The sequence below is a fragment of the Lepus europaeus genome, chromosome 6 (genome assembly GCF_033115175.1).
Source record: "Lepus europaeus isolate LE1 chromosome 6, mLepTim1.pri, whole genome shotgun sequence".
Taxonomy (NCBI): Eukaryota; Metazoa; Chordata; class Mammalia; order Lagomorpha; family Leporidae; genus Lepus; species Lepus europaeus.
Window position 1 is genome coordinate 126,481,471 of NC_084832.1, and position 25,359 is coordinate 126,506,829.

At 45.4% G+C, this 25,359-nt stretch overlaps 1 protein-coding gene across 1 annotated transcript in view; it reads left to right on the forward strand.

Annotated features, from left to right (window-relative positions):
* The window catches only part of LRRK2 (leucine rich repeat kinase 2), a 158,744-nt gene that overhangs the window by 87,129 nt on the left and 46,256 nt on the right, over positions 1-25,359 (forward strand). Inside the window, exons 26-35 of the mRNA XM_062195073.1 lie at positions 2,291-2,384; positions 5,828-6,014; positions 8,103-8,284; positions 10,333-10,562; positions 11,309-11,436; positions 13,542-13,760; positions 16,873-17,074; positions 17,975-18,063; positions 23,625-23,812; positions 24,613-24,767. Of these exons, the coding sequence (XP_062051057.1) occupies positions 2,291-2,384; positions 5,828-6,014; positions 8,103-8,284; positions 10,333-10,562; positions 11,309-11,436; positions 13,542-13,760; positions 16,873-17,074; positions 17,975-18,063; positions 23,625-23,812; positions 24,613-24,767 (1,674 nt within the window). The remainder of the gene's footprint in view (positions 1-2,290; positions 2,385-5,827; positions 6,015-8,102; positions 8,285-10,332; positions 10,563-11,308; positions 11,437-13,541; positions 13,761-16,872; positions 17,075-17,974; positions 18,064-23,624; positions 23,813-24,612; positions 24,768-25,359) is intronic.

Consider the following 25,359-nt stretch of genomic DNA (forward strand, 5'->3'; position numbering starts at 1 on the left):
CTTGGCAAGGTATTGCAGTAATTCATAGTGGGATCATCACTTTTTTGAGAAGTTGTGGAATACCCTAAATTCTCCTTGCGTGTGAGATAAAGCAGGGATAAGCCCATTTACCGTAGTTTACAGAATCTGATAGGAACAGAGCTGGTACATTTACAGCAGTAAACAGGGATTCTCCATATATATCTTAGCGGAGGCCATGTAGACCTTCCTACCTGGATGGATATTCTATACCTATCTCAGAGACATAATTTGTAAATACTGTTTTAAGGTTGATTGATTTATTTGAAAATCAAAATGAGAGGAAGAGACACAGAGATACCTTCCATCTGCTGGTTCAACAGCCCAGGTTGGGCAAGGCCAAAGCTAGGAGCCAGGAGCAGGGATCTTCATCTGGGCATCCCATGTGGCTGGCAGGGGCCTAAGTGCTTGGGCCATTAGCAGAGACATTGCTTGGAAGTGGAGCAGCCTGGACTCGAACTGGCACCCATATGGGATGCTGATATTGCTGGCAACAGTCTTACCTGCTATGCCGCAACTCCAGCTCCATGAAGTACTGTTTAATAGCAGGATATAGTTTGACTGATTATTTTAAAATAGTTTGGCAGGGCTTCCAGAAGGTCATAACGGTGAAAGCTATGTGAATTTGCACAGTGTTTTCCTCCTGTTCCCCTTCCTCCTGTCTTCCCTGCTCCCTGGACATTGACCCTGTTCTCACCATGGCCCTGAAACCAGGGATAGAGTGGTTGGCTCACTAGTGAGCTAAGCAAACCTGGGCTCCATCCTGTAGGATCTTGCAGTTATGCCCATCTATCTTCTGAACTTGAAAGGGTGAAGGCACAAATTAAAGGGTACTGCACCCACACAACGGAAAGTCTCAGGGTGCCACGAGGGTCCCTTGGGCAGGGGGTTGTTCTTCAGACTGTGGGGTTTGTGGTGTTCAGCCTGAATCTGGAAGGAAGCAGGCTCACAAGGATGCTGGGGCTTGGCGACGGTCAGAGTGCCTTCGCTGCTGGATCTCACGGAGGTCCTGGGGCTAGAACAGGTGTGAGCCCTACCCGACTCAAGGAGGTGAAGAACTGAGGTGTTGGTGTGATGACAAACTGGTCCTAGTGGCTTAGACGGAACCCAGCTGTCCGTTGTTTGCACCCCACAGCCTTAGTGGTTTAGGACGTGGGTTCATACGTGAGGGGACGGCATGCCTGAGAAGGGACTTGACTATCACGGATAATGGTGCAGGGAGTTTCGGATTTTTGATTTTCTGCATGTCTTCCATTACAACGTCTGGGCTATAAGATAACTGCCAAGTCGGGTGTCGTTTCTACTCGTTGGCATGTCTCAAACCCAGCTGGGGAGTCAGCATCTCTCCTCCCAGCACACAGCTTCTAAGTGTCTTCAAACATTGGGGCCCCTCCAGATTTTCTGGATGAAGCAGAGTTCGTATATTAAACTCTCAGAATGCTGGAGGTAATTTGTTAATTTTCACAACACTGTAGGGGTGTGGGTCTGTATATGATCTCAGGATCTCAGAGCTCGTCTGGTGTAGGAGCGCTGTTCTGCAGATGAGAAAACAGCTGCACGGCCAGGTGGGCTTCTGCCGTGCTGTTCCTGGACGTTTATCCCTTAGAGGTGTCTCACTCTGTGTGTGCCAGAAAATCGAGAATCCTGAGATTCTTCGTGTTATTTTACCTATTTTACCTGGTCTCTTTAGATCATGTAATCTGAGAGTGCCTTTATGAAGTGAATCCAGTATTCTTTCACAAAACCCACTTTATGAGATGGTATCATCAAGAATTTTTATGCTTACTTTATGGTACATGTTAAGTATTCAAAAGCATTTTGTTATAGTTACTAAAGAGTAATATGGCTTCCTCTATAATATAGTCATATGACATCATGCCTAATTTGAAATTAATATTTAAAAAATTTTTACTTTATGTATTGACCTCAATGAGCATGCTAATGAGTAGTGTGATTAAAAAAAACCCTGAAGTGTAAGCAATAAAATCTCTCATTGGAAAGACAAAAAAAATCTTACTTTAAGCAAATGTTAGATCGATGAATTTATATTTAGACAGTTGCTTAGCTTTCAGATTAAAAGATCCTGATAAATATGGCATATTGTTTTATTGTTGAGTGGCAGAATTACTTTTTAAAGTAGGCTTTTTATTGTCAGTGTCAGAATGAAAATTAAATCAAGTATCACCTCATTGATTGCTGCTCTTATTAGATTGAATGGAAATCTAGTTAAAATGATTAAAATGTTCCTTGTCTTATTTTTGTATTCCTGTAGCCGATATGCCTTTTTTGCCTTCCTCCATGACAAGCTTAAAATTATCTCAAAACAAATTTACAAGTGTTCCAGAAGCAATTTTAAATCTTCCACAGTAAGTTTGTTGTTTTTTATTTGGAAATCAACCCCGGGGGCTTTAGAAGTCTGGCTTTGACTTAGGCATCGCAACTTCATCATCCAGGCCTGTGGAGTGGCTTGTTTATAGGTCTGTGTGCTTGATTCTCTACCCAGAAGACCTGATTCATTGCTCGGACTTGCCATTTTTGTTTTAATTTCGTGGGCTATCATCTCAGAATAACTGCTGCATTGTTACGATTGCATGGGGGTATCTGCCTGTCACTTTGACTTTTAAAAAAATCACTGGCTCTCAGAGGTTGATGTGGTGCTAAAATACTCGTAACCTGGACATCACGGGTAAGTTATATTTCAGGTACATTTTTGGTGATGATTAGGGCAGTTGTGTAGGGCAGGTTTGGGTTTTTGTTGTTGCTCTCATGAAAGCAAAGCTTGCTGTGACTATAAATCAGACATGAATTAGATTTTGAGTGTGTTGTCCTCCTAAGTACTGTCCTCACTGTGTCAATGATTGTTAACCAAGTTCATGTCTATGCAAATATCTTCCTATGCCAGTGAGTAATCCTTAGCTGTAAGCTAGCCAGAGAGTACACCAGACTAGCATGTAACAGTTCACTTAATTCTGCCTTAGAATGTGTCAGTGTTCTGACTTCTCTTCGGGGGAATCTCTTCAGTCCTCCTAGGAATTCTGTCAGCCAGCTACTGCTATTACCTGTTCTTTTTAATGAGGACATTCCCCATTACAGAGGTGAAGTGACTTGCCACAAGTCACGGTGCTTAACCACTGGCAGTTCCACTGAGGACCCTCTGTGTTTCCATCTGGGCACCTGCTGGGCAGAGGGACCCCCTGTTCAGTGCTAGTGTATTTCTGAAAATGTCGTTGAGAGCCACATATGGAGGATGCCTGACCGGGAGGGAACGCGTCATACAGAAGCTTCCTTCCCAGAGAATTAAATCCCATCCACTCCCTAATTACACCACTCTCAGGCACCCTTCCTTCTCAGGCCTAGGTGGCCCCCACAGAAAGGTATTTCCTTAGTTCTCTCTAGTTTCATGGTGTGAAACACAGGCCAAGGCGAATGCAGCACTGCTTTTGGAAAGCCTGGTGCTTGCCGGGTTCGTCTCAGTGACACTGCTTGCTACATGTCTTTTTTTTTTTTTTTTTTTTTTTTGACAGGCAGAGTGGACAGTGAGAGAGAGAGAGACAGAGAGAAAGGTCTTCCTTTGCCATTAGTTCACCCTCCAATGGCCGCCTTGGCAGGCACGCTGTGGCCGGTGCACCGCGCTGATCTGAAGGCAGGAGCCAGGTGCTTCTCCTGGTCTCCCATGGGGTGCAGGGCCCAAGCACTTGGGTCATCCTCCACTACACTCCTGGGGCATAGCAGAGAGCTGGCCTGGAAGAGGGGCAACCGGGACAGAATCCAGTGCCCCGACTAAGACTAGAACCTGGTGTGCCGGCGCCGCAAGGCGGAGGATTAGCCTGTTGAGCTGTGGCGCCGGCCCAACTACATGTCTTGTCTCTTGCACAGTCACATCCCCTTTCTTGTTTCATGCATTCTTAGAAGAGCCGCCCAACTTCTAATAACATTTTTGCAGTGCAAACCAGAGTTTTTGTCTAGCGGATGGTAGTGCTACGTGAGCTTAGAATGAATTCAGCCAACTTCAGATGTACCACACGCAAGTGACCAGTACGTAGCTAGAAAGTCCAGGCGGCCTTTTGCATAGTCAAGATGGCCACCACTGCTGATGGACGCTTATGTTCATGTGCACGGTGTGTCATTTCCTGGTGGTACTGGGTAGCCTGTGCCTGTGTGAAAGCTCTCCATTGGCATCAAGGTCCTGCCAAATGCAGGCCTCGTGCTCAGGGTTGCAATCATTGCTGCCCTGAGACAAGCAGGTAATGGGTGGCCCCTGGACAGTGTTAACTGACTGGAGAAGCCCTCAGGCTCGAGTGGAAAATCACTCCATTGACAAGGTAGGTGGGAGCCACACCGTTGTCAGTCTTCTGGAAAAGGCAGGGGTTTTCATGACCACTTTGCGTTTGCTGCTTATTTCTTTTTTCTCTTTCTTTTCTTTTCTTTTCTTTTCTTTTCTTTTCTTTTCTTTTTTTTTTTTAACAGGCAGAGATAGACAGAGAGAGAGACAGAGAGAAAGGTCTTCCCTACGTTGGTTCACCCCCTAAATGGCCACCACTGCCGGCACACTTTGCTGATGCGAAGACAGGAGCCAGGTGCCTCCTCCTGGTCTCCCATGCAGTGCAGGGCCCAAACGCTTTGGCCACAGCAGAGAGCTGGACTGGAAGAGGAGCAACCAGGACAGAATCCAGCGCCCCAACCGGGACTAGAACCCGTGGTGCTGGCGCCACAGGCGGAGGATAGCCTAGTGAGCCATGGCGCTGGTCGCTTATTTGTAATACGTGGAAACATCTGCAAACCCTGGGTCCTTCCCTCATTTTGAGATTGGTTTCTTTATCTGCCTGAAGTAGGAAAAGTAGACCCAGATTTGCTTTGTAATGCTCTTTCTCACTTTAACTTCATTCCCAGTAAAACAAGTCTTTTTTTTTTCTCTAGACCATTATACAGACATATTTCTGAGTACATAATGTTAGTTTTAAAAATTTGGTCCCTCTCTCTCTCTCTTTTTTTTTTTTTTTTAAGATTTGTTTATTTCTTTGAGAGCCAGGGTTACAAAAAGGGAGGGAGGGAGATAGAGAGAGAGAGATCTTCCATCCTCTCCAAATGGCTGCAATGGCTGGAGCTGGGCCACAATCGGAAGCCAGGAGCCAGGCGCTTCCTCTGGATCTCCCTCGGGGTTGCAGGGGCCCAAGTACTTGGGCCATCCTTTGCTGTTTTCCCAGGCCATCACTGAGAGCTGGATCAGAGTGGAGCAGCCGGGACATGAGCTGATGCCTCTGTGGGATGCTGGTGTCGCAGGCACAGGCTTAACCTGCTATGCCACAGCATCAGCCCCTAAAATTTAGATCCTATTGGGGTCGGCACTGTGGTACAGCAGGTTAATGCCCTGACCTGAAGCACCGGCATTCCATATGGGCGCTGGTTCGAGACCCGGCCACTCCACTTCCGATCCAGCTCTCTACTATGGCCTGGGAAAGCAGTAGAAGGAGGCCCAAGTCCTTGGGCCCCTGCACTCATGTGGAAGACCTGGAAGAAGCTCCTGGCTCCTGGCTTTGGATCAGTGCAGCTCCGGCCGTTGTGGTCATCTGGGGAGTGAACTATCAGATGGAAGACCTCTCTCTCTCTCTCTCTCTCTCTCTCTCTCTCTCTCTCTCTCTCTCTCACTGCGTCTCCGCTCTCTGTGTAACTCTGACTTTCAAATAAATAAATAAAGCTTTAAAAAATAATTTGGGTCCTATTGTCCATCTGGTGACGACTGCTTGTGATGTTACTTCATGTACTTTGCAAACGTGCCTTCAGTGATGTTTTTGATATTCTGATGTTGTAGCTTGCGGTCCCTGGACATGAGCAGCAATGACATCCAGTGTCTGCCAGGCCCCGCACGCTGGATGTCCTTGAACTTACGGGAACTGTTGTTTAGCTACAATCAGATCAGCGTGTTGGACTTGAGTGAAAAGGCGCATGTGTGGTGTCGAGTGGAGAAACTGCACCTTGCTCACAATAAACTGAAGGAGGTAAGAGGCCTTGTTTGCCTGTTTACACACACTGCCGGTTTTCAAAGACGTCATAATTCACCTTATCACAGATGCTCGTTTTGAACATCTGTTATGTGGCATTTCTTTTTAAACCAGGTATAATCCTAACTCTGTGGTACACTCACATGGCCTCATTTTCTCATCTACAAAAGATCCCACCAAGTTTTGGTGCCTTACTTTTGAAGAAATATATGGATATGTGTCTGTGATAAAATATGTATTGAGTGTGTGTTATTTGTAAATGTACTAATGTACTTATGGGTACTTCCTCATGGGTGTGTGCAATGCTCTAAGTGTGTTGATAGATCCTCAGGTTCTCCACCTTTCTCTGGTTGTCCATGGTCCATGGCTCTGTTATGTTCTGATATTTGTGCCTTGCACCATCATGGTACCCTTCACCCAGACATATCACGGCCTTTGCCTTGGTCCAACCCCTCTGTCATATTGACTACTCATTTGTTTTTTTGTTGTTGTTGTTGTTTTGTTTTTTAATTTTTATTTTTTGACAGGCAGAGTGGATAGTGAGAGAGAGAGACAGAGAGAAAGGTCTTCCTTTTTGCCATTGGTTCACCCTCCAATGGCCGCTGCGGCCGGCGCATTGTGCTGATCCGAAGCCAGGAGCCAGGCGCTTCTCCTGGTCTCCCATGCGGGTGCAGGGCCCAAAGACTTGGGCCATCCTCCACTGCCTTCCCGGGCCATAGCAGAGAGCTGGCCTGGAAGAGGGGCAACCGGGATAGAATCCAGCGCCCCAACCGGGACTAGAACCCGGTGTGCCGGCGCCGCAAGGCAGAGGATTAGCCTGTTAAGCCACAGCACCGGCCATTGACTACTCATTTGTCTCGGAAAAAAATTTTGCCAAAACCAATCCTATGCATATTCTCTCTTATAAATATAATGTATGTGCTTACAAATTTGGAACAAGGAGGTCCCAATAGGATGCCACCCAGCTGTGTTTTAGGAAAAGTAACTTGTGCATAGGTGTCTGGTGATGACACACCTGTGCTTTTTTGGGGACACCAGGCACCGTGTGGGAGTAGAAGGACGCTGCATGTATTGGACTTGGAGAGCTGGGAAGAACTCCATTTGCAGTGGTGGGAAGGGATGACGTAGCTCCATCCAGGGCAAGTTGGGTTTCTAAAATTTAAAATTAAGTGACAGAGATTGGGAAAAAATTCTTCATATGTATAGTTTTTTAAAAATTTTATTTATTTATTTACTTGAGAGAAAAAGAGTTTCAGACAGAAAGAGGGACAAAGGGAGAGAGGTCTTCATCTGCTGGTTCACTCCCCAAATGGCCACAATGGCCAGGGCTGTGTCAGACCAAAACCAGGAGCCAGGAGCTTCTTCTGGGCCTCCCATGCAGGTGCAGGGGCCCAAGCACTTGGGCCATCTTCTGCTGCTTTCCCAGGCTGTTGGAGGAGAGCTGGTTTGGAAGTGGAGCGGCCAGGACCAGAACCTGCATCCATATGGGATGCCGGTGCAACAGGCAAGGCTTAGACTACTGTGCCACAGCACCAGACCCATATGTGTGTTTTTTAAAATTTCTGATGATGTGTACTGGAAGCTGAAGCCTGTGGGAAGTTTCAGAAGTGCATTGGAAGGGCCAGCGCTGTGGCTCACCGGGTTAACGCCCTGGCCTGAAGTGCCAGCATCCCATATGGGTGCCGGTTCGAGACTCAGCTGTTCCACTTTCGATCCAGCTCTCCACTATGGCCTAGGAAAGCAGTAGAAGATGGCCCAAGTCCTTGGGCCCCTGTACCTGCGTGGGAGACCCGGAAGAAGCTCCTGGTTCCTGGCTTCGGATTGGCCCAGCTCCGGCTGTTGGGGCCATCTGGGGAGTGAACCAGTGGATGGAAGACCTCTCTCTCTCCCCCTGCCTCTCCTGTGTCTGTGTAACTCTGACTTTCAAATAAATAAATAAATCTTAAAAAAAAAAAAAAAAAAAAGAAGTGCATTGGAAGGCTGGTGGGGTGCGAGCCCTCCTTGTCTCCTATCTCATTTTGTTTCTTGGCAGCACACGTATCTTCCTCCCCACCAACAGGCTCTGCCCTTTTTTATCTCGTTAAGATTCCTCCTGAGATCGGCTACCTGGAGAATCTGACATCTCTTGATGTGAGTTACAACTCAGAACTGAGGTCCTTTCCCAACGAAATGGGGAAACTAAGCAAAATCTGGGATCTGCCTCTGGATGAACTGCGTCTTAACTTTGATTTTAAACACGTAGGATGCAAAGCCAAAGACATCATAAGGTGAGATTATTTAATTTCCATTTGTTCTTGCTACATGTGTTTTGGGTTTGTTCTTTCTGTGACTTGTGGTTCCAGTTTAGGGAACAAGTGAGTAGTGCTGTGAGCCCCCATTACCTTCATTTACTGCGTGGATTTGTGTGATGCCCTGGCCGATGCTTCCAGTTCTTATCAAGCTCATCTTGAGAGAAGTGGCTCCTCCTTGCCATTCTTCTCAATGTAAATGGGCTGGAAAGGAGATCAGTGCTACTGCCTGTCTGGTTTCTTGTTTCCAACTACAGTCTGAAGACATAGAGCAGAGTGTAAGAGCTTGTCAGCGCATTTCCTGTAGCGGTTAGCTAGCCTGTGTCTGCCGTATTTCAAAGCGTTGCCATCACTTACGGGTGTGACATGACGGACTTTAATTTTGCCCGTCGGCACGAGTAACCTCCTCGCTTGGTCATGTTTGCAACCTGCGCACCTCCCAGGTGCCAGTGTTTCTTGTGGTCTGTACGTTAAGAACATCCATGCTTTTGTTGATGGGCCGTGTCCCCCTCTAGGGTCCCACTCGGCACGGTAGCCTTCCGTTCTCTGCAGAGGAAATCCGTTCCTCCTCCCTGCCCAGTTGCTCATGCTGTGTCGCAGGCCTCGGCTCGGTTGTCCCCTCCCAGTCTTGGCGTGTCCCTGATGGAGGATAGCATCCCCGAGGCAGGCTCTCGGCTGTGCTCACACCTGTTCATCCCACAGAGCCTGGCACACGCGTGGAGCTGTCGTGTTAGCAGTGACTGACACGTAACTCAGGCCTGTTCTGCTGAAGCGCTCTCCCATCTCCATTTTTCTCTATTTACGAGGATGGATTTGGTTTTCTGAGTGCCTGAGCTTAACTTAATTTGAAAGGAAAAGAGTTTGTCTCCTGTATTGAATGCAACTGTCCCTCTACCCACATAATTATTTCCTGTGAGTTTCGCTCCTGAAATTGGTGAAGACGTTCATATAAAAATTGGTTACATTCTTATTAAGCATTGAATAGAACTACCTTCAGTGGATTATTGCCACTACATAATGAAATATTTATGTGTGTGCTTAACATTTTTAGAAAAGACAGAGTACCTACAGCAGTTTAAAAATTGTGGGCATCAGTTAATTTTTCTAAGACTTACTCTTTTCAAAACATAGTGAATTATTGTTCATTAAATTAATCAGAGAGTAATGTGGCCTGTTGGTCATGTTGTAGGATTCCTATAAGAATTAATCGATCAGTATTGCCTAAAATACACTTAGGATTTAGCTTGCTTCTCTAATTTTAAAGTATGATAGCCTTTTGGCATAGTTTAAAATGTATCTTTCTATATTCATTATATTATTACTAACTTCTAAAACCTATTATTTAAAGGTGATTTTGCTTAGCTTCCTATAGCACTTCCAATATGTTTATTTTGTACTAAAGTTAGAAACAGTAACATATTAATATTTGCTGAGAGTGTAATATCATATAAGTGTTTGTTTATGATGTAACCAAGAAAATCTCACTATATATATCCTGCCCATATACATACATGATGTATATATGAATATATGTATATAGCATTGTATGCTCACATATATAACCAATATTATCTCTTTTGTTAAGAATTACTAAGTGTTAGTATAACAGTATGTGTACTCTACCTTTGTTCTGTGTCATATAGGTTTTGTATTATATAATTTTCAGAGTTTAGTTTATGCTGTTTAAAAATCCATGTGTCTATGTGTATGTGTATATAGATAGGCATATCATATTTTATGAGCATCAAAGATGTGTTTTAGCATTTGGATTATTTCTAGGGATAGGGTAACATGATATTGTATTTGGTCATGCTGCCCAACGTCATCAACCATACTAAAATTACTAACAGACGATGAGCATTGGCCGTGTGTTCGGAGGCATGCACATAATCGGTTGTAGACCCTGTGCGCTCTGCAGACTCTTAGGAAGTCTGATAACAAACAGCCTCCAGTGTGCAGAAACTCACCTAGATCTCGGCTCGTCCTTTTTGGCAGTCGGTTACTGTATTTCAACTTTCACAAACCAGGTTTCTTCAGCAGCGGCTGAAAAAGGCCGTGCCGTACAACCGAATGAAGCTCATGGTTGTGGGCAATACCGGGAGTGGCAAGACCACCTTGCTGCAGCAGTTAATGAGAGCCAAGAAGGCCGACGTGGGCATGCAGGGTGCCACGGTCGGCATCGACGTCAGGGACTGGCCCGTGCAGATCAGAAGCAAAGGGAAGAGAGACCTCGTGCTGAACGTGTGGGACTTCGCAGGTGTGTTTCTCTAGAGTTCTTCATGATTCGCTGTTAGCTTCCACCTGGAACAGGGACCTGAGTTTTCTGTTCCGAGACAGCAAGGAGATGGTGGGTGCTCTGGAGTCACACCCGGGCTCTTGTCACCGCAGTGCGGAAGAACTTGGAGGGACATTTCAGATCGGTGGGCTCCAGGCAAAGCTGCGCCCTTGGTTGGTGGCTGACTAACCTGCTGGAGGTTGTCACCATCTGGGAAAACCCAGGGCAGCCCCATACACTTTGCCTTTTGGCTACCTTCCTCCTTAGAGTATGCCTAGTAATGAATAGCATTACATCCCCACATTTCTTTTCTTTTCTTTTTTTTTTTTTTTTTTTTTGGACAGGCAGAGTTAGACAGTGAGAGAGAGAGAGAGACAGAAAGGTCTTCCTTCCCTTGGTTCACCCTCCCAAATGACTGCTACAGCTGGCGCACTGCACTGATCTGAAGCCAGGAGCCAGGTGCTTCTCCTGGTCTCCCATGCGAGTGCAGGGCCCAAGAACCTGGGCCATCCTCCATTGCCTTCCCGGGCCACAGCAGAGAGCTGGCCTGGAAGAGGGGCAACTGGGACAGAATCCGGCGCCCCGACCGGGACTAGAACCCCCGGGGTGCTGGCGCCGTAGGCGGAGGATTAGCCTGGTGAGCCATGGCGCCGGCCCCCGCATTCCTTTTCAAAAGAGGATTCTGGCGTACTACCTGGTTGGTTAGAAGACCTCTCGTCTCTGTTTAGGGCGCGAGGAGTTCTACAGCACACACCCCCATTTCATGACCCAGCGCGCTCTGTACCTGGCCGTGTATGATCTCAGCAAGGGACAGGCTGAAGTTGATGCCATGAAGCCCTGGCTCTTCAACATAAAGGTGACCTGATTGATGATCTGAGATGGAAAGTGTGTGTGCATGTGTGTGTGTACGCACACGTGTGTGCACGGGGACTGATGCTGGACCAAGAGCTGCTTCCAACAGTCTCTGCATACGGTTTTCAAAAGAAAGTACCAAAATGTCGAATTGAGAAAATTCCAGAATCCTTAAGTCCTGACGAAAGTGGAGTACTCCTGGCAGGTATTGGGCAGTCAGGACGCCCCCATCCCAGGGGCCACACGGCAGTGCCTGGGCTTGCTCCTCCACCTCCTCACTCCAGCAACCTGCTGGTGTGCATCCTGGGTGGCAACGGTGACGACTCAGGTATTTGGGTCCCTGCTGCCCACGCGGGAGATTTAGATTGAGTTCCCAGCTCCTGGCTTTGGCCTGGCCCTACAGATACTGCATGTATCTGGCAAGTGAGCCAACAGATGAGTTCGTTCTCTCTCTCTCTCTCTGTCTCTGTCTCATCTCTCTGTCTCTCCCTCATAAATAATTCAGTAAAGAAATTTAAAAATTAGTGCATTCCATATTGGAGAATGTTACTGATTCCTGAAACCCTTTTAGCCTGTAAAACTTGAAGATACATTTGTTGGACTGTGATCATGCATTGGATATCTCTTGCCTAATTTAAGATAAACCACACTAAAGAAGAGTGGTCTGTGCATCACCAGCTGTGTCCTCCATGGCAGCTTGTATGGGGTCCCTGACTCCACACTTTGGGCAGGCCCAGACGGCTGTGCGCACGCCGCAGGTCTCCGTCACTTCCCTGCTGTGTGCCCTGCTGCCGTGCTGTCACCTTCTCCTGCCACAATCTGTGTAGAACTGAGGCTGAAGTGAAGCCAGTGCACACAATAATGGTGCTGCAGGTAGGGTCCCTAGGAAGCGCTGTGTCATGTTTGTTACCTCACGTGACAGCATACAGGCCTGTTTGGTAATTTGGGAGAGTTTTAAAAACCTTTTGTTGTCTATTTGTTTTGTTTTGAGAGGAAGGGAGTAAAAGAAGGGGGAAGGGAGGGAGAGACAGAGGTCTTCCGTCAGCTGGTTTCCCTTCAAAAGCCCAGGAAGCCATGCCTGGGCTGTGCCAAACCTGGGATCCAGGAACTCATTGTAGCTATTCCACGGGGGTGGCAGGGACCCAAGTGCTTGTGCCACACTGCTCCCTCCCAGGGTATGTATTGGCAGGAAGCTGGATCGGAAGTGGTGCTGGAACTGGAACCCCGGTGCTGGCATGATGGGATGTGGGCATCCCAAATGGCATCTTAACTGCTGTGCCCAATGCCTGCTTCTAGATTCCCCAGTTCTTGTCTTTGTTCTTAGTGTCCAGTGTGAGTAGATATTGCAGTGACAATAAAGCTGTGTTAGTGGCTTTACCCCTTTCGTTTAGACTCCAAATTGAATGAGTTTTAGAGTGAATTGTGGAAATTGAATTCAGAAATAAGGAAGAGAAAATATAAAGCACATTATGTAATGTGGATGTAGTTTAGCTTTATTAAATGCATGTTTTATTGGGAAGCACACACACAAATTGCGTTTAAGATATGACGGTAGAAAGCCAAGAGAATCTGCTTGGCTGCTGCCCTCAGGCCACTGTAAGAACCGCATTGGCAGCAGCTGGGACACGAGTTTGGAAAGTTTCCTGGTTTCATTGATGTGCGGTGTGAGGAGGTATCTGTGCTGCTTTTTGCAGCATACCCGAGCCTGGGCAGTTCACAGAGGCCTGAGATTGGGTTCCTAGTGTTTTGGAGGCTGGGGAGTTGCAGGTTGAAGGGCCGACTTATGCTGCTCTGTCAGAGAGAGGCCAAGAAAGTGCAGCTGAGAGGAGGAAAGGTAGGGGAGGGGGCTGAACCGCCTTGGTCAGGAACCCACCCCCCAGCTCTCGATCCCCTCCTGTGCTGCTGGCCTTGGTCCCTTCATGCGGGCCCTGAATCCTGCCTCTCGCCGCTGCTGCACTGGGGCTTTAACTTCCAGCCCTGGGTCAGCCCAACCCAGGACATGAAGGAAGGGCCGTCGCTGTGGTTTTCATTCCTGTGTACATGGATTTCACGGAAAGCGGATGTGGGCATCAGTGTTCCTGATGGTAAAGCTTTGCGTCTGTCCCCCAGGCACGGGCGTCGTCCTCCCCCGTGATCCTCGTGGGTACACACCTGGACGTTTCTGACGAGAAGCAGCGCAAGGCCTGCATCAGCAAGATCACGCGGGAGCTCCTGAACAAGCGTGGCTTCCCCGCCATCCGGGACTACCACTTCGTCAACGCCACCGAGGAGTCCGATGCCTTGGCCAAGCTCCGGAAGACCATCATCAACGAGAGCCTGAATTTCAAGGTGAGTGGAGGCTGTCTCCTGTGGGCTGCTGTGCCGACACAGCACATTCGTTCTGCTCTGTGCACCTGCTCACAGATGGCAGACAGAGCAACTCTTTGGCCCCTGTGGGCTTCTCCAGAGCTGTTAGCTTTACTGTGAGGTTGCCATAACTCATGCATAATCTAGACAGGACTAACAGGTGCTTGGGGATCTTGAAAGAAACTCAGAGCCACTGAGAAAACGTGGCTGGCGTCACTTCTCCCCCAGCTTCCAGAGCGGGGCTTCAGCCAGAAGGCAGAAGTGGGCACTGGGCCTTGGGCTCGGCTGTCTCGGGCTCTCTGACTGTTGGCTCTGCACCTGTGCTTTCCGCTTTGTGCCCATCCTGGCCTGTGCTGCTCCCTCATGTCTCCTGTCACTGTGATTGAACCTGCGACTTTCCCAGTGCTGGGGGACAGTGCACTTGCCGGGCCGTCAAGATCACTCACTCGGCTTTCAGCAGTGTCTGCCGTGAGTACCTTCTACAAACCGGGCTGTTTTGTTGTAGGACTTAGGTGTGACATGTTAAGCCAGGTGTCGTAAGCTGCAGATAAATTGGTCACTAGGGAGAACGCTGTCTTGAAGCTTTGCGGGAAGAGGAAGTCTATCCTGGGCTCTCCAGGGATCCTGCTGTGCCCTGCACTGGACAGCTTGCTGGGGAGTTCAGCCTGTGCAAAGCACGGTGAAGCTCATTCAGTCCCGTGGGCCTGGCTCGTTAGCACTGGTGGTCAAGGTCATGGCTTTTGACTAGTCCTGGCAGGCCTGGACGGACGGACGTATTATTAGAGTCGCATTCTGCTCTGAAAAGCCTTCCGGTTTGAATGGGGGGTGATGTGCTCTTGTTATCCTTACTCTTGGCTGGTTAGCTCACTGCTGCCGAATACTCTCCCATCCCCAAGGTAATGAGCTGTGGATGGACACCCTGGTCTCTGAGGCGCACAGAGAGGATGAGTATGTTATCTTTCAGCACTCCCCTGCAACACTTGCTGGAAGATTTACCAAGGGTGAATCATGTCGAATTCCATAAGAATTACATGTTATTTGCAGATTTTTCTCACTTTCTGGTAAAACCCAAGATTACAGAGTGTCAGGACTTCAAACCAACAAGTGTGTAAAATGTTTTCATCCAAGTAATCTCTTTATTGGGTGGTTTTCTTTGGAGACTATTGCTATACTTAACTGGGTTATTGCTTAGGATGATTTTATAGCTTTTTGTCATTTGCTGTCAGAACTTAAGTCATATTTTTTAAAAGACCCATCGAGGGATGACTGTGTTTTGGAAACGTCTGGATTTAGTTGAAGCCGCGTCTGTAGATGAGCTGGGTTAATCCCGCTGTTTTCTGAAAGCGAGGTGTCACTGTTCACGGTACGACGTTTCTCCCAGCACTCATGGATGAATGATTCCACGTAAAGAAGTAGCAGGCAGCTCTGAGGAACGGCAGTGTGGTTTAAAGAGAGGTGTACATTGCTGATCCGTGCGCCGTTCGGGCGCCTTGCTCTGGAAACTCACGTGGCTGCTTTGTAGAGCAGGGATGCTTTGAGATGCCCCGGGCCCTCAGAGCCCCCGGGAGCTTGAATTTTCTTTCTTCCAGGAGTTGCTTTGCTCAGATGGAAACTTCTCCTTTTCTCTGGCTCTTCTCTGTTCTTCCCGTGTGCTGATCACCTCTGCCAACACACGTCCACGCACTCTCCTTAGAGCGCAGATGGGAGTTCATTGTCTTGTGTCGGCTCAGACTGTTGGAGACCTGATAACCAAGCGGAAGGGAGAAACGGGACAGAGCAGAGCTCGGCGCCGACCCTGTGCTCGGAGCCTGGCCCAGCAGTCAGCGGTGCCAGCCTGCTTTGCCTCTGTGACCTCCCTGCACGGTTCTGCGCTGATGCACTGCTTGGTTTCCATTCCGCGGGAGCCCTTGCTGACTTGGTGTGCAAGTTTTCTTCCTTGAGTTAAAACATAAGCTTCAGTTTGAAGTTACATTTCACCTCAGTTCACAAATAATGAAGAGAAGGAATATCAAAAGTGGAGGTCAGAATTGTAGGTAATTTTCTGCGGTGAGGAAAACGTGAAAGCAATCTTTGAAATGACGCTGTGCAGCTACATATGAACACAGTCGTATGACTGTTGAAACCAGCCTCCTTAGGTTCTAGTTGCAAATAGAAAAAGAGCAAGTTACATCTGTGTTTTGGCTGAATAAAATACCTTTGTTTGTTCTTGGAATAAGTTTGAGAATTTAGATAGACATTCTCGTAAATGTGGGAAGAGAAAAAGAATGGTTTCATGGATTCAGAAATGGGGAGAGTGTGCCATCTGGTGGCTCCTGAAGGCATTTTGGTTACTACTCCTGAAACTACATTTCTGTTTAAAAATACATTTTTCAAGAAAAATGATTGGAAAATATACCTTAGAAATGAGCATCTCAAGGCTGTTCTTTTAAAAATCTTGCTTTATGTGTTTCTCAGAGGGAGTGGGTCTGGGCTTAAGAGACTGATGCTCATCTCCTCACATCAGCATCGGGGAGTAGGTGATTCGACATTTTCCCAAGCTCGGGCTCTGTGACAAAGCGTAGCCCGGCTGACAAGTCTCCCTGTCTGCCATCTTCTGGTGCTGGTGTAATTCCACCATTGTGACATTCTGCAGGTGGCAACCACAGAATGTAATCTTTTGCCTTCAGGTGTGGGCACTGTTATCTAAAAGCTCTTGCAGTACTTACTGATTTCTTAGGGTACCATGTCGTTGCACACTAATGACTTAGAAAATAAAAACTCTTTCTCTTGTCATGAATGGTTTATCCTAGTTTCTGCCATGAAATTTCTAGATGGCTAGTTCACTATTTCTATGTTATTATATCTCACGGTTTTTTTGTTTTTTGTTTTTTTTTTTCAAATTGTTTTCTGTGTCCATAAGTTTCATATTTAAATTTCATCTTTGTTTCTTACCTTGCAGTTTGAACAGGTTCACATCACATTTTGACTGATCCAAAAATACGCTTCTGAATGACGTGCCCATCTCTGTGAAGACTGCTAGCACTGAATTCAGCATCCAGGTGACAGATACATAATTAAAATAGGTTTTTACAGCTTATCATTTGTAATTTAATAGATCCGAGATCAGCCTGTTGTCGGGCAGCTGATTCCAGACTGCTATGTAGAACTTGAGAAAATCATTTTGTCCGAACGTAAAAATGTGCCGACTGAATTTCCCGTAATTGACCGGAAACGATTATTACAACTGGTGAGAGACAATCAGCTGCAGCTGGATGAGAATGAGCTTCCCCACGCCATTCATTTCCTAAACGAATCAGGTTTGTGCGTCAGCTTCCTATTTTTGCGTTCAAAACTTGGCCTACTAATTTATACAAGTATGTCTCGCTCTTGTTTAGAACTACATATAAACATTCAAGAGACTATGAAATTCTTTAACAGGCTACTGATTTTTTCCCCCGTTGGAAGCTCATCATGTCATAAGGACATAAAATTAGAAATCATTTGAGGACAAAGGGATGGAAATGGGCCCCGAGCAGGTGTTAGGACTGTGGGTTCTAGAGCTTGGCATTGGCATCTCATAGCATCTGGGGCGTCTGGTCTGTATGTCAGCTATTTTTTAGCCTGGACAGAATCACGGCTGTGGTGGCTGAATACCTTCAGCGGTGCAGCTGCCGAGCTGAGAATGTGCATCCAGCGATAGCGCGGATGAAAACTTCGCAGCTGACGTGACTGCTGATTGTGGCCTGATCGCTCACTGGAAGTGTGAGAGCCTGTTTATCCTTGCTAGGGTGGACGTGTGAGAAGCACTCTGAATCCTAAACTCTGTCGAGTGAGCTTGATGTGGGTTAGAATCTTCCCCCTTTTCTCATGGTTCTAAAGTAGACATGCAGTGTTTCTTATCTGTGTTTGCAATTAAATGTGTCTTAGGTGTGTACGTGTAGAGAGCTAGAAAGAGAATGATGGATTTCTGCCCCTTTATTAATATATATCCTGCTATGCATGCTGGTGTCTCATATGTACATAAATATCATTTTGTATCATTCAAAAATCCATCTTTACGTAGTGACACTTGAGGGCTTGGGAATGAGGAGGCGTGGGTTCTAGATCCAACCAGCTGTGTGAGTGGCAATAAAGACTCTGGCCTGGGTTTGGTCTAAAGCTCCCTGGTGTTTGCACCCTCTGCACTCTGTGTCTCATTATTGGATTTTTCCCTCCAGGGGTTCTTCTTCACTTTCAAGACCCAGCGCTGCAGCTGAGTGACTTGTACTTTGTGGAACCCAAGTGGCTCTGCAAAGTCATGGCCCAGGTTGGTGTCTTAGGTTTTCCTGCTGTGGGGGAGGGGTTGTGACTGAGGAGCAAGCGTGTGGCGCCCAGAGCACGGAGCATTTCCTAGGATGTATTTGGTTATATTGGGAATGGTTGTCACGATCGGGAGTTGTGGAAGCCTTCGTGTAGCAGGAGGTTCAAGAGGAGCTTCCTGAAGAGGGAGGGGTCTGCCACCCACATGCCTTTGTTTTCAAGCCAGTGGTGGATGCCTGAGCACCTCCACCCCAAGCTGTTCTTCTGGATCCTGAACATGTCTGTGGTTTACTGTTCATTGAGTCAGGTGAAGGCTCTCTGAAAATCCTTGGGGCCAACGCACGTAGGAAGATGGGGCTGGGGAGCCTGTGGAGCCTCTATCTAGTTAACACGGAGGGATGTTTTGACTCACTCATTAGGTGATTCAGTTGGGATTTTATTCATCTACTAAATGATAACAGAGCCAGTAGATCAGCGCTTGGCCTGTTTCTGGATGTCCTCTGAAGACTTAGTGGCTGTTTGGTGTTTCCTGATGTTTCAAGCCTTTGTTCATTTCTGAAATAGCGATAGCAATGTTATCTTCCTGATTGCCTTTCTGGTTCGCTGCAAGTGAGGAGTAAGGTATAATATTTTAGGAAGTGAAGAGAAATACTTTTAAAACTGAAAAACACTCATTTCACTTTGGAAAGTGCATCAGTTATGGATTCAAATAAAAAAATGTGCAAGTAGCTATATCCCATACAGGAAAGGGAGTTTTCAATAGACCTGGCAGGTTTGTCTTCCTGGGTGGCACACTGTAACTGTCAGAAAACAACCAAGCTGTGTGCGGTCAAGAAAAGGCCAGAACTGCCGCTGGGAGAGAGAGGTTTCGTGAGGCTTTGGGACATCTGAAGTCGCATGTATGTAAATGATTTTCGGGCGAGCATGTCTACTAGGGTGGCATGAGAAGCAGCTCTGCATGAAAACCGTGCTTTTCTTAAGCAAGCTGGTTCCCCCGTGGCCACAGTGATCTTCCCAGGATCTGTGGAGTAATTAAGTTGAAACTCCACTTCTCACTTAGCATACTTAGAATACAAACTTGCTAATTGAAGTGAAAATGAAATCCAGAGGTTGAACAGCTCAGTTACTTTGACAGATTTGAAATGTCAGGAAAAATGTAAATTTAGATTTCTCATTAGCTTGAAACATAAATCCCGTCGTTTTTATTTATGCTGATAAATTCAAATACAATGCCATTTTTCACTTAGCTTCACAGGGAATGAAAACTATAAATAGTCACTTGCCTGACACCCATCAGCAGAAATAAATAGAGGTCTTCCCTCCATGAGTCACCAGGGCTGGGGTGAGAACAACTCCGAGGTGCAGGAGCTCAGAGAAGCCCACCCACTCTCCTGTACCCTACATTGCTGTCAACTTAGGGAGGAGTTTGTGAAACTTATTTAGCTGTGAGAGAAAGACATGAAAAAGAAAAAAAAAAAAAAAGACTTGTTGATTTCATCAAGTGGAGCTTTAGCATGCTTGCTTGGCAATTTATTCTTTTTTGTTAATTATTTAAGGAATACAAATTTCATTAGTACAACTTTAGGAATATGGTTACTCTTCCCAGCATACCCACCCTCCCCCCTTTCCTCCTCCTTCCCTCCCCCATCTAATTCTCTATTAAGATTCATTTTCAGTTAACTTTGTACACAGAAGACCAACTCTATACTGAGTAAAGATTTCAACAATTTGCGCGCGCACACACACACACACAAAACTGTTTGAGAACAATTTAGTGAACAGTGACTCATGTTGTTAATTTAACAACTAACACGATTATGATGTCAGTGATCACTCAAGGCTCTTAATGTGAGCTGCCTAGGCTATGGAATCCTTTCGAATCTACAAACTCTGTCAGTAGTTAGACAAGGCCACAGGCAAAGTAGAAGTTCTTTCCTCCCTTTAGAGAACATCCTGCTATGATGGCCACTTCTTTCCTCTGGGATCTCACTCACAGAGATGCTTCATGTAGAAGATTTTTTGTCGCAGAGTTTTGGCTGTCCATGCCTAAAATGCTCTCAGGGGCTTTTCAGCCAGATCAGGAAGCCTTAAGGGCTGATTTTGAGTTCAGAGTGTTATTTAAATGATTGTAATTATATGAGTCTGCTGTGTGTACTGCTTCCCATGTTGGAACATTCTCTCCTTTTTATTTCTATCCATTATTATTACCAGACACTTGATCATATTTATATGATCACTTTAACACTTGAGATGGCATTTTTACCACCCAGCCTAATGGGATTTGGGGTCTCATGTCAAGTTTTTAAAATGTACCCTTAGAAGTCCATAGGAATGTTTGCAGAACTCTACAGCTTTACAGTTACAAACTTCCTCCTTCCTCCTTTATTCCCACTCTTATTTTTTACTGAGATCCATCTTCAGTTGAGTTTATACACATATGATAAACTCTATGTTAAGTAAAGAGTTCAACAAATAGTATGAAGAAAAAAAAACTCAAAAAATAAAAAAAGACAAAACTGTCTCTCCACATCAAGGTAAGGGCAGCTCAAGTCATCCCTTTAGAAAGTGTCAATTTCACTTCTACAGATTTCGTTTTAGGTGATCTGTTAGTTTTCACAGATCAGGGAAAACATAAGGTATTTGTCCCTTGGGGACTGGCTTATTCCACTATGATTTTTTCCATATTCATCCATTTTGTTGCAGATGACCAGATTTCATTTTTTTTACTGCTGTGTAGTATTCCATAGTGTACATATCCCATAATTTCTTTATCTAGTCTTTGGTTTCTGGGCATTTAGGTTGATTCCAAGAGAGCTTGTTGATTTAATCAAGTGCAGCCTTATAATGCTTGCTTGGCAATTTAATCTTTAAAAAAAAATAATACGTGGAAGAAATACAGAGGAACTGGGGAAATGCTGTTTCCTTGAATGAGAGTGTAAGTCAGACATGCAAGTCACTAGGGTAAGGCATTATATCTTTTAAAGGTAATGTAATCAAGATAGTATTTCAGGTTTTATTGCTGTGTAATAAGGCATTCCCAAACTTGGAGACTTAAGATACCAATAGTTTGTAATCTCTCACTCATCTCTGGGTTGAGTGGGCTCAACAGAGTGGTTCCTTCCCACGTGGTGCTGGGCAAAGGCTGTTCACTTGTCATGGTTCACTGAGCTGGGCTGGAAGGCCCTGGAAATCTCTCTGCACATTTGGGGTGTATTGGTGCCCCTCTGGTAGCCCAGGTGGGCTTCATCATGGCATGATGGTCACAGGGTGATTAGATATCTCACATGCTGACTGATGGCCAACAGGAACAAAGTGCAAGTTACCAGTTCTCTTAAAGTCTAGCTCCAGAACTGGCAAAATGTCAGTTCTGCTACCATCCAGTGACCAGAACAACCATCAGGCCATCCTGGATTCAAGGGGGAAGAGAATGGAGTCTGCTTCTTCATGAATTGAGCAGGACACATGTATAGGCGAAGCACTGATGTTATCGGTCTTTGGAAACCATTATGAAGAGTGATAGCATATTACACAGATCTGCAGAAAAAATTCAGCACAAGGTTTTAAAATGAATTCATCTAACTGAAACAAATTAGAATAACTAGACAATAATGGCTCACATACAAAAGGTGCCTACGTGCTTTTCAAAGATTATTGTATTTATTTCCCACAGCACGGAGATGTGGAAATTGATGGGCAGAAAGGGTAAATAATTCACCTCGCACTATGTTGTTCAGAAGAATTAGTTAGGATTTCAAGCTGAATAGTTGGACTTGAGTGCCTGTCAATTAGGGTAAGATACCCCAGATGTCACTTCTTCAGAGATAATTCATCCAGCGATATTCCTACTAAAATAGGAAACGGTTTTGCTCTCCACCTAAGAAGTTTGAACAAACTGGGTCTCCTGTAGAGTCCACAGTATGAGATGGATTCTGAACTGCAGTTTTTGTCTATTAATGGCCCTTTGTACCGTGTCATTAAATACCAGTATGTTCAGTTCATTGATTCAGCAAATATCACATACACAAAACGGGAACGTAGACATGGGTGAGAGCAGTCCCTGGACCTAAGGATTTTACAGTTCAGTGTATCGTTCAGTACATGGAAACAAAAATAGTGTTTGTTGCTACTAAAATATTGCTTAAGCCTTCTGGATTTGGAGAGAATTAAGCCCAAGCTTCTTTTAGGAATGAATTCGGCTAAGGAAGAGAGAGTCCGTAGGTAACTAGAGCTAAAATGCAAGGGCTGACTGTGTGTGTGTCACAAGCACTTTCCACTCTCGTGGAAATCTAAGGGACAGTCATTGTTTTCATCTCCTTTTACAGAGAAGGAGGCTGTGCCTTAAAGAAATCAAATCCCTTTTCCGAAGTCACTCCACTTGCTTCAGAGCCTGGATTTGAACCTGGGTTCGTCTCAAGTGACCAAGTGAGACTTGATCAAGGCTCACATTGTGGTCTCCGTGTTAGAATTGTCCAGGTTGCTTCTTCCTTTTTTTTTTTTTTTTAAGATTATTTATTTATTTATTTGAGAGGCAGAGTCACAGACAGTGAGAGGGAGAGACGGAGAGAGAGGTCTTCCATCTGTTGGTTCACTCCCCAAATGGCCACAACAGCCAGAGCTGCACCGATCTGAAGCCAGGAGCCGGGAGCTTCTTCCAGGTCTCCCACAAGGGTGCAGGGGCCCAAGGACTTGGGCCATCTTCTACTACTTTTCTAGGCCACAGCAGAGAGCTGGACTGGAAGAGGAGCAACCGGAACTAGAACCGGTGCCCATATGGGATGCCGGTGCCTCAGGTGGAGGATTAACCTACTGCGCCACAGCGCCAGCCCCAGGTTGCTTATTTCGAAAGCAGATTCTTGGGCCTCAGCCCAGCCTACTGTCCCAGACTCTGGGAGCAGAATCCAGCAGAAGCGTGGGCACTCTGAGACTCACTGTTCTCCGCCTCTGCCCAGGGACAGAAACCTCGCCTGATCTGTACCCATCGGGTGATCTTTGTGCTGCACACCTGGAGGGGTGACAGGCTGGGGAGCACTTTCCCAGGACTGTGTTACTCATGAGGCTGCAGTACAAATGTGCTGTATTGGATTTATCGTTGAATTAGAGCAGGAAGTCTTGAGGTTCACAGGATATCAGTAATTTGTGATCTGAACTCAGACTCTTAATTTAACAAATATTGGGAGGAGTGGGTACCCTCTTGGGATTCAAGGCTACTAGAGAAATTAGGTCCCCAGCTGTACTTAACAACGTTTCAATTGTTCTGGTCATTTGCACTTGACACGAATTGCAGTCAATGAACGCATGTTAGTTTGTATTGTTATCTGGAGACCAGAACAGTGGACCATTAATTAATAGAAATGGTAGTCAGGACTCCTGCCGCAGTCTGTACCTTACAGGAAACTCGGATTGCTCTCACAGGTTAGTCGATAAGGAAAACCGTTTATTTGTTTAATGTTTTTTAAAGTGTTGAGACCTTCTCTGACAATTTAACAGAGCATTTCATGTCACTTTAAATTTGAAATATTTCAGAAAATGAGTGCTAGTGATTGATATTTATGAGTTCGAATTCTTCAGATTTTGACAGTGAAAGTGGAAGGCTATCCGAAACATCCTAAGGGAATTATTTCACGTAGAGATGTGGAAAAATTTCTGTCGAAGAAAAGGAGATTTCCAAAGAATTACATGACACAGTACGTTAAACTCCTGGAAAAATTCCAGATCGCCTTGCCAATAGGAGAAGAGTACTTACTGGTTCCAAGCAGGTAAAATAACCCATTAAAACTATTATGCCATGAAAATTAATGACCTACTGCCTTCTTTTAATGGTCATATAAAACCAGTTTATAATAGATGAATGAAATTTTTAGCCTCTTGTGTAAACTTTGTACTGAAGTATAGCATCTGCTTTTAATTAAAACAATGTGTTTGATGGTTCATAGCAAATGGCTTATTTTATTTATATAATTACTCTTTGGTTTACTACTGCTTAAATTACTTAAGAAGGGTCAGTATTAGAGGGGTGTGTGAGTGTGTGTCTGTATCCCTACTCACACAATACTTAAAGAATTGCTGTATTAGGGAAGTGGATCGGAGTTTTTAAATAATTCACCCATCACAATGAAATCCTAAGTTCTGGTCCTGTGTTTTAGAAATTTGTCCTTATTGCTTTCTGAGCATCCTGGGAAGTCCATAAAGTGATACGATCTTGAAAGGTGCAAATGACAGTGATGGATGGCAAGCAATTCTAAAAAAGATAATTTTTTGAGCTCGTTTTTTCAAGTTTTGTAAAATTGATATTTTTGTAAACATAGCTAACTATAATAAATTATTTGGATACAAAGGATTACTGAAAACCTTTCCTGCATCTATTATATCTGAGTATGTACTGAGTTGATCAAATGTCCATCAAACATTTGATATAAGAAGAGCAAAGAGTAAAGGATAGTATAGAGTGTGTCACCAGTTATAGTGGTTGGCTTCCTTGATTTCGAGTAGTAAGTGCCTTGGTCAATGTGGTTGGTGATGTTGGTGCTTCCTAAAGACAATGTCCTCTTCCCTTTAGTCTCTCTGACCACCGGCCGGTAATAGAGCTTCCACACTGTGAGAACTCGGAAATCATCATCCGACTCTATGAAATGCCTTATTTCCCCATGGGATTTTGGTCAAGATTAATTAACCGATTACTTGAGATCTCACCTTACATGCTTTCAGGAAGAGGTAAGTTTATACTGAACACAGTATTTAGAAAAATTAGGGGCAGAGCATTTTAAAAATTATGTGCCAGTTTCCTTGAGTTTGCTTTTCCGGAAGGCGGCTGAACCTCGGAAGACGAGCTCTTGAGAACTGAGCCTGGCCGGTACAAAGCTGCGTGAGCACACGCAGACTCGGGCAGTGTGTCAGGAAGAACATCCCTCAGGCCTCGAGCTGGCCTGTCCCACGTGCTTTACCACGTTCCCAGCAAGCATTAATACCCTGTTTTCCATGCCCACAGCAAACTGTAAACAATAATTTTAAAAGGTGAGATTAGTTAGAATTCATTGATTCTCTCTCTCTCTCTCGCACACACACACACACACACTCATGAATGACAAAAATGCAATGATTACTATATAATCCGTGAGGTTACTCAACAGATGGGACAGGTTCTGGCCGCTCAGTGTAGGGCCCATAATGTCTGTTCTGTTGTACCATCCTCAAGCAACTGATAGAAAAAGAACAAAAATGGATGTTTATGAAGTCAGCTGTTTTTCTTAAACTGAAGAGACGTCTAAGTGCCTCAAAGGGAAAATACCAATTTTTAAAAATATTT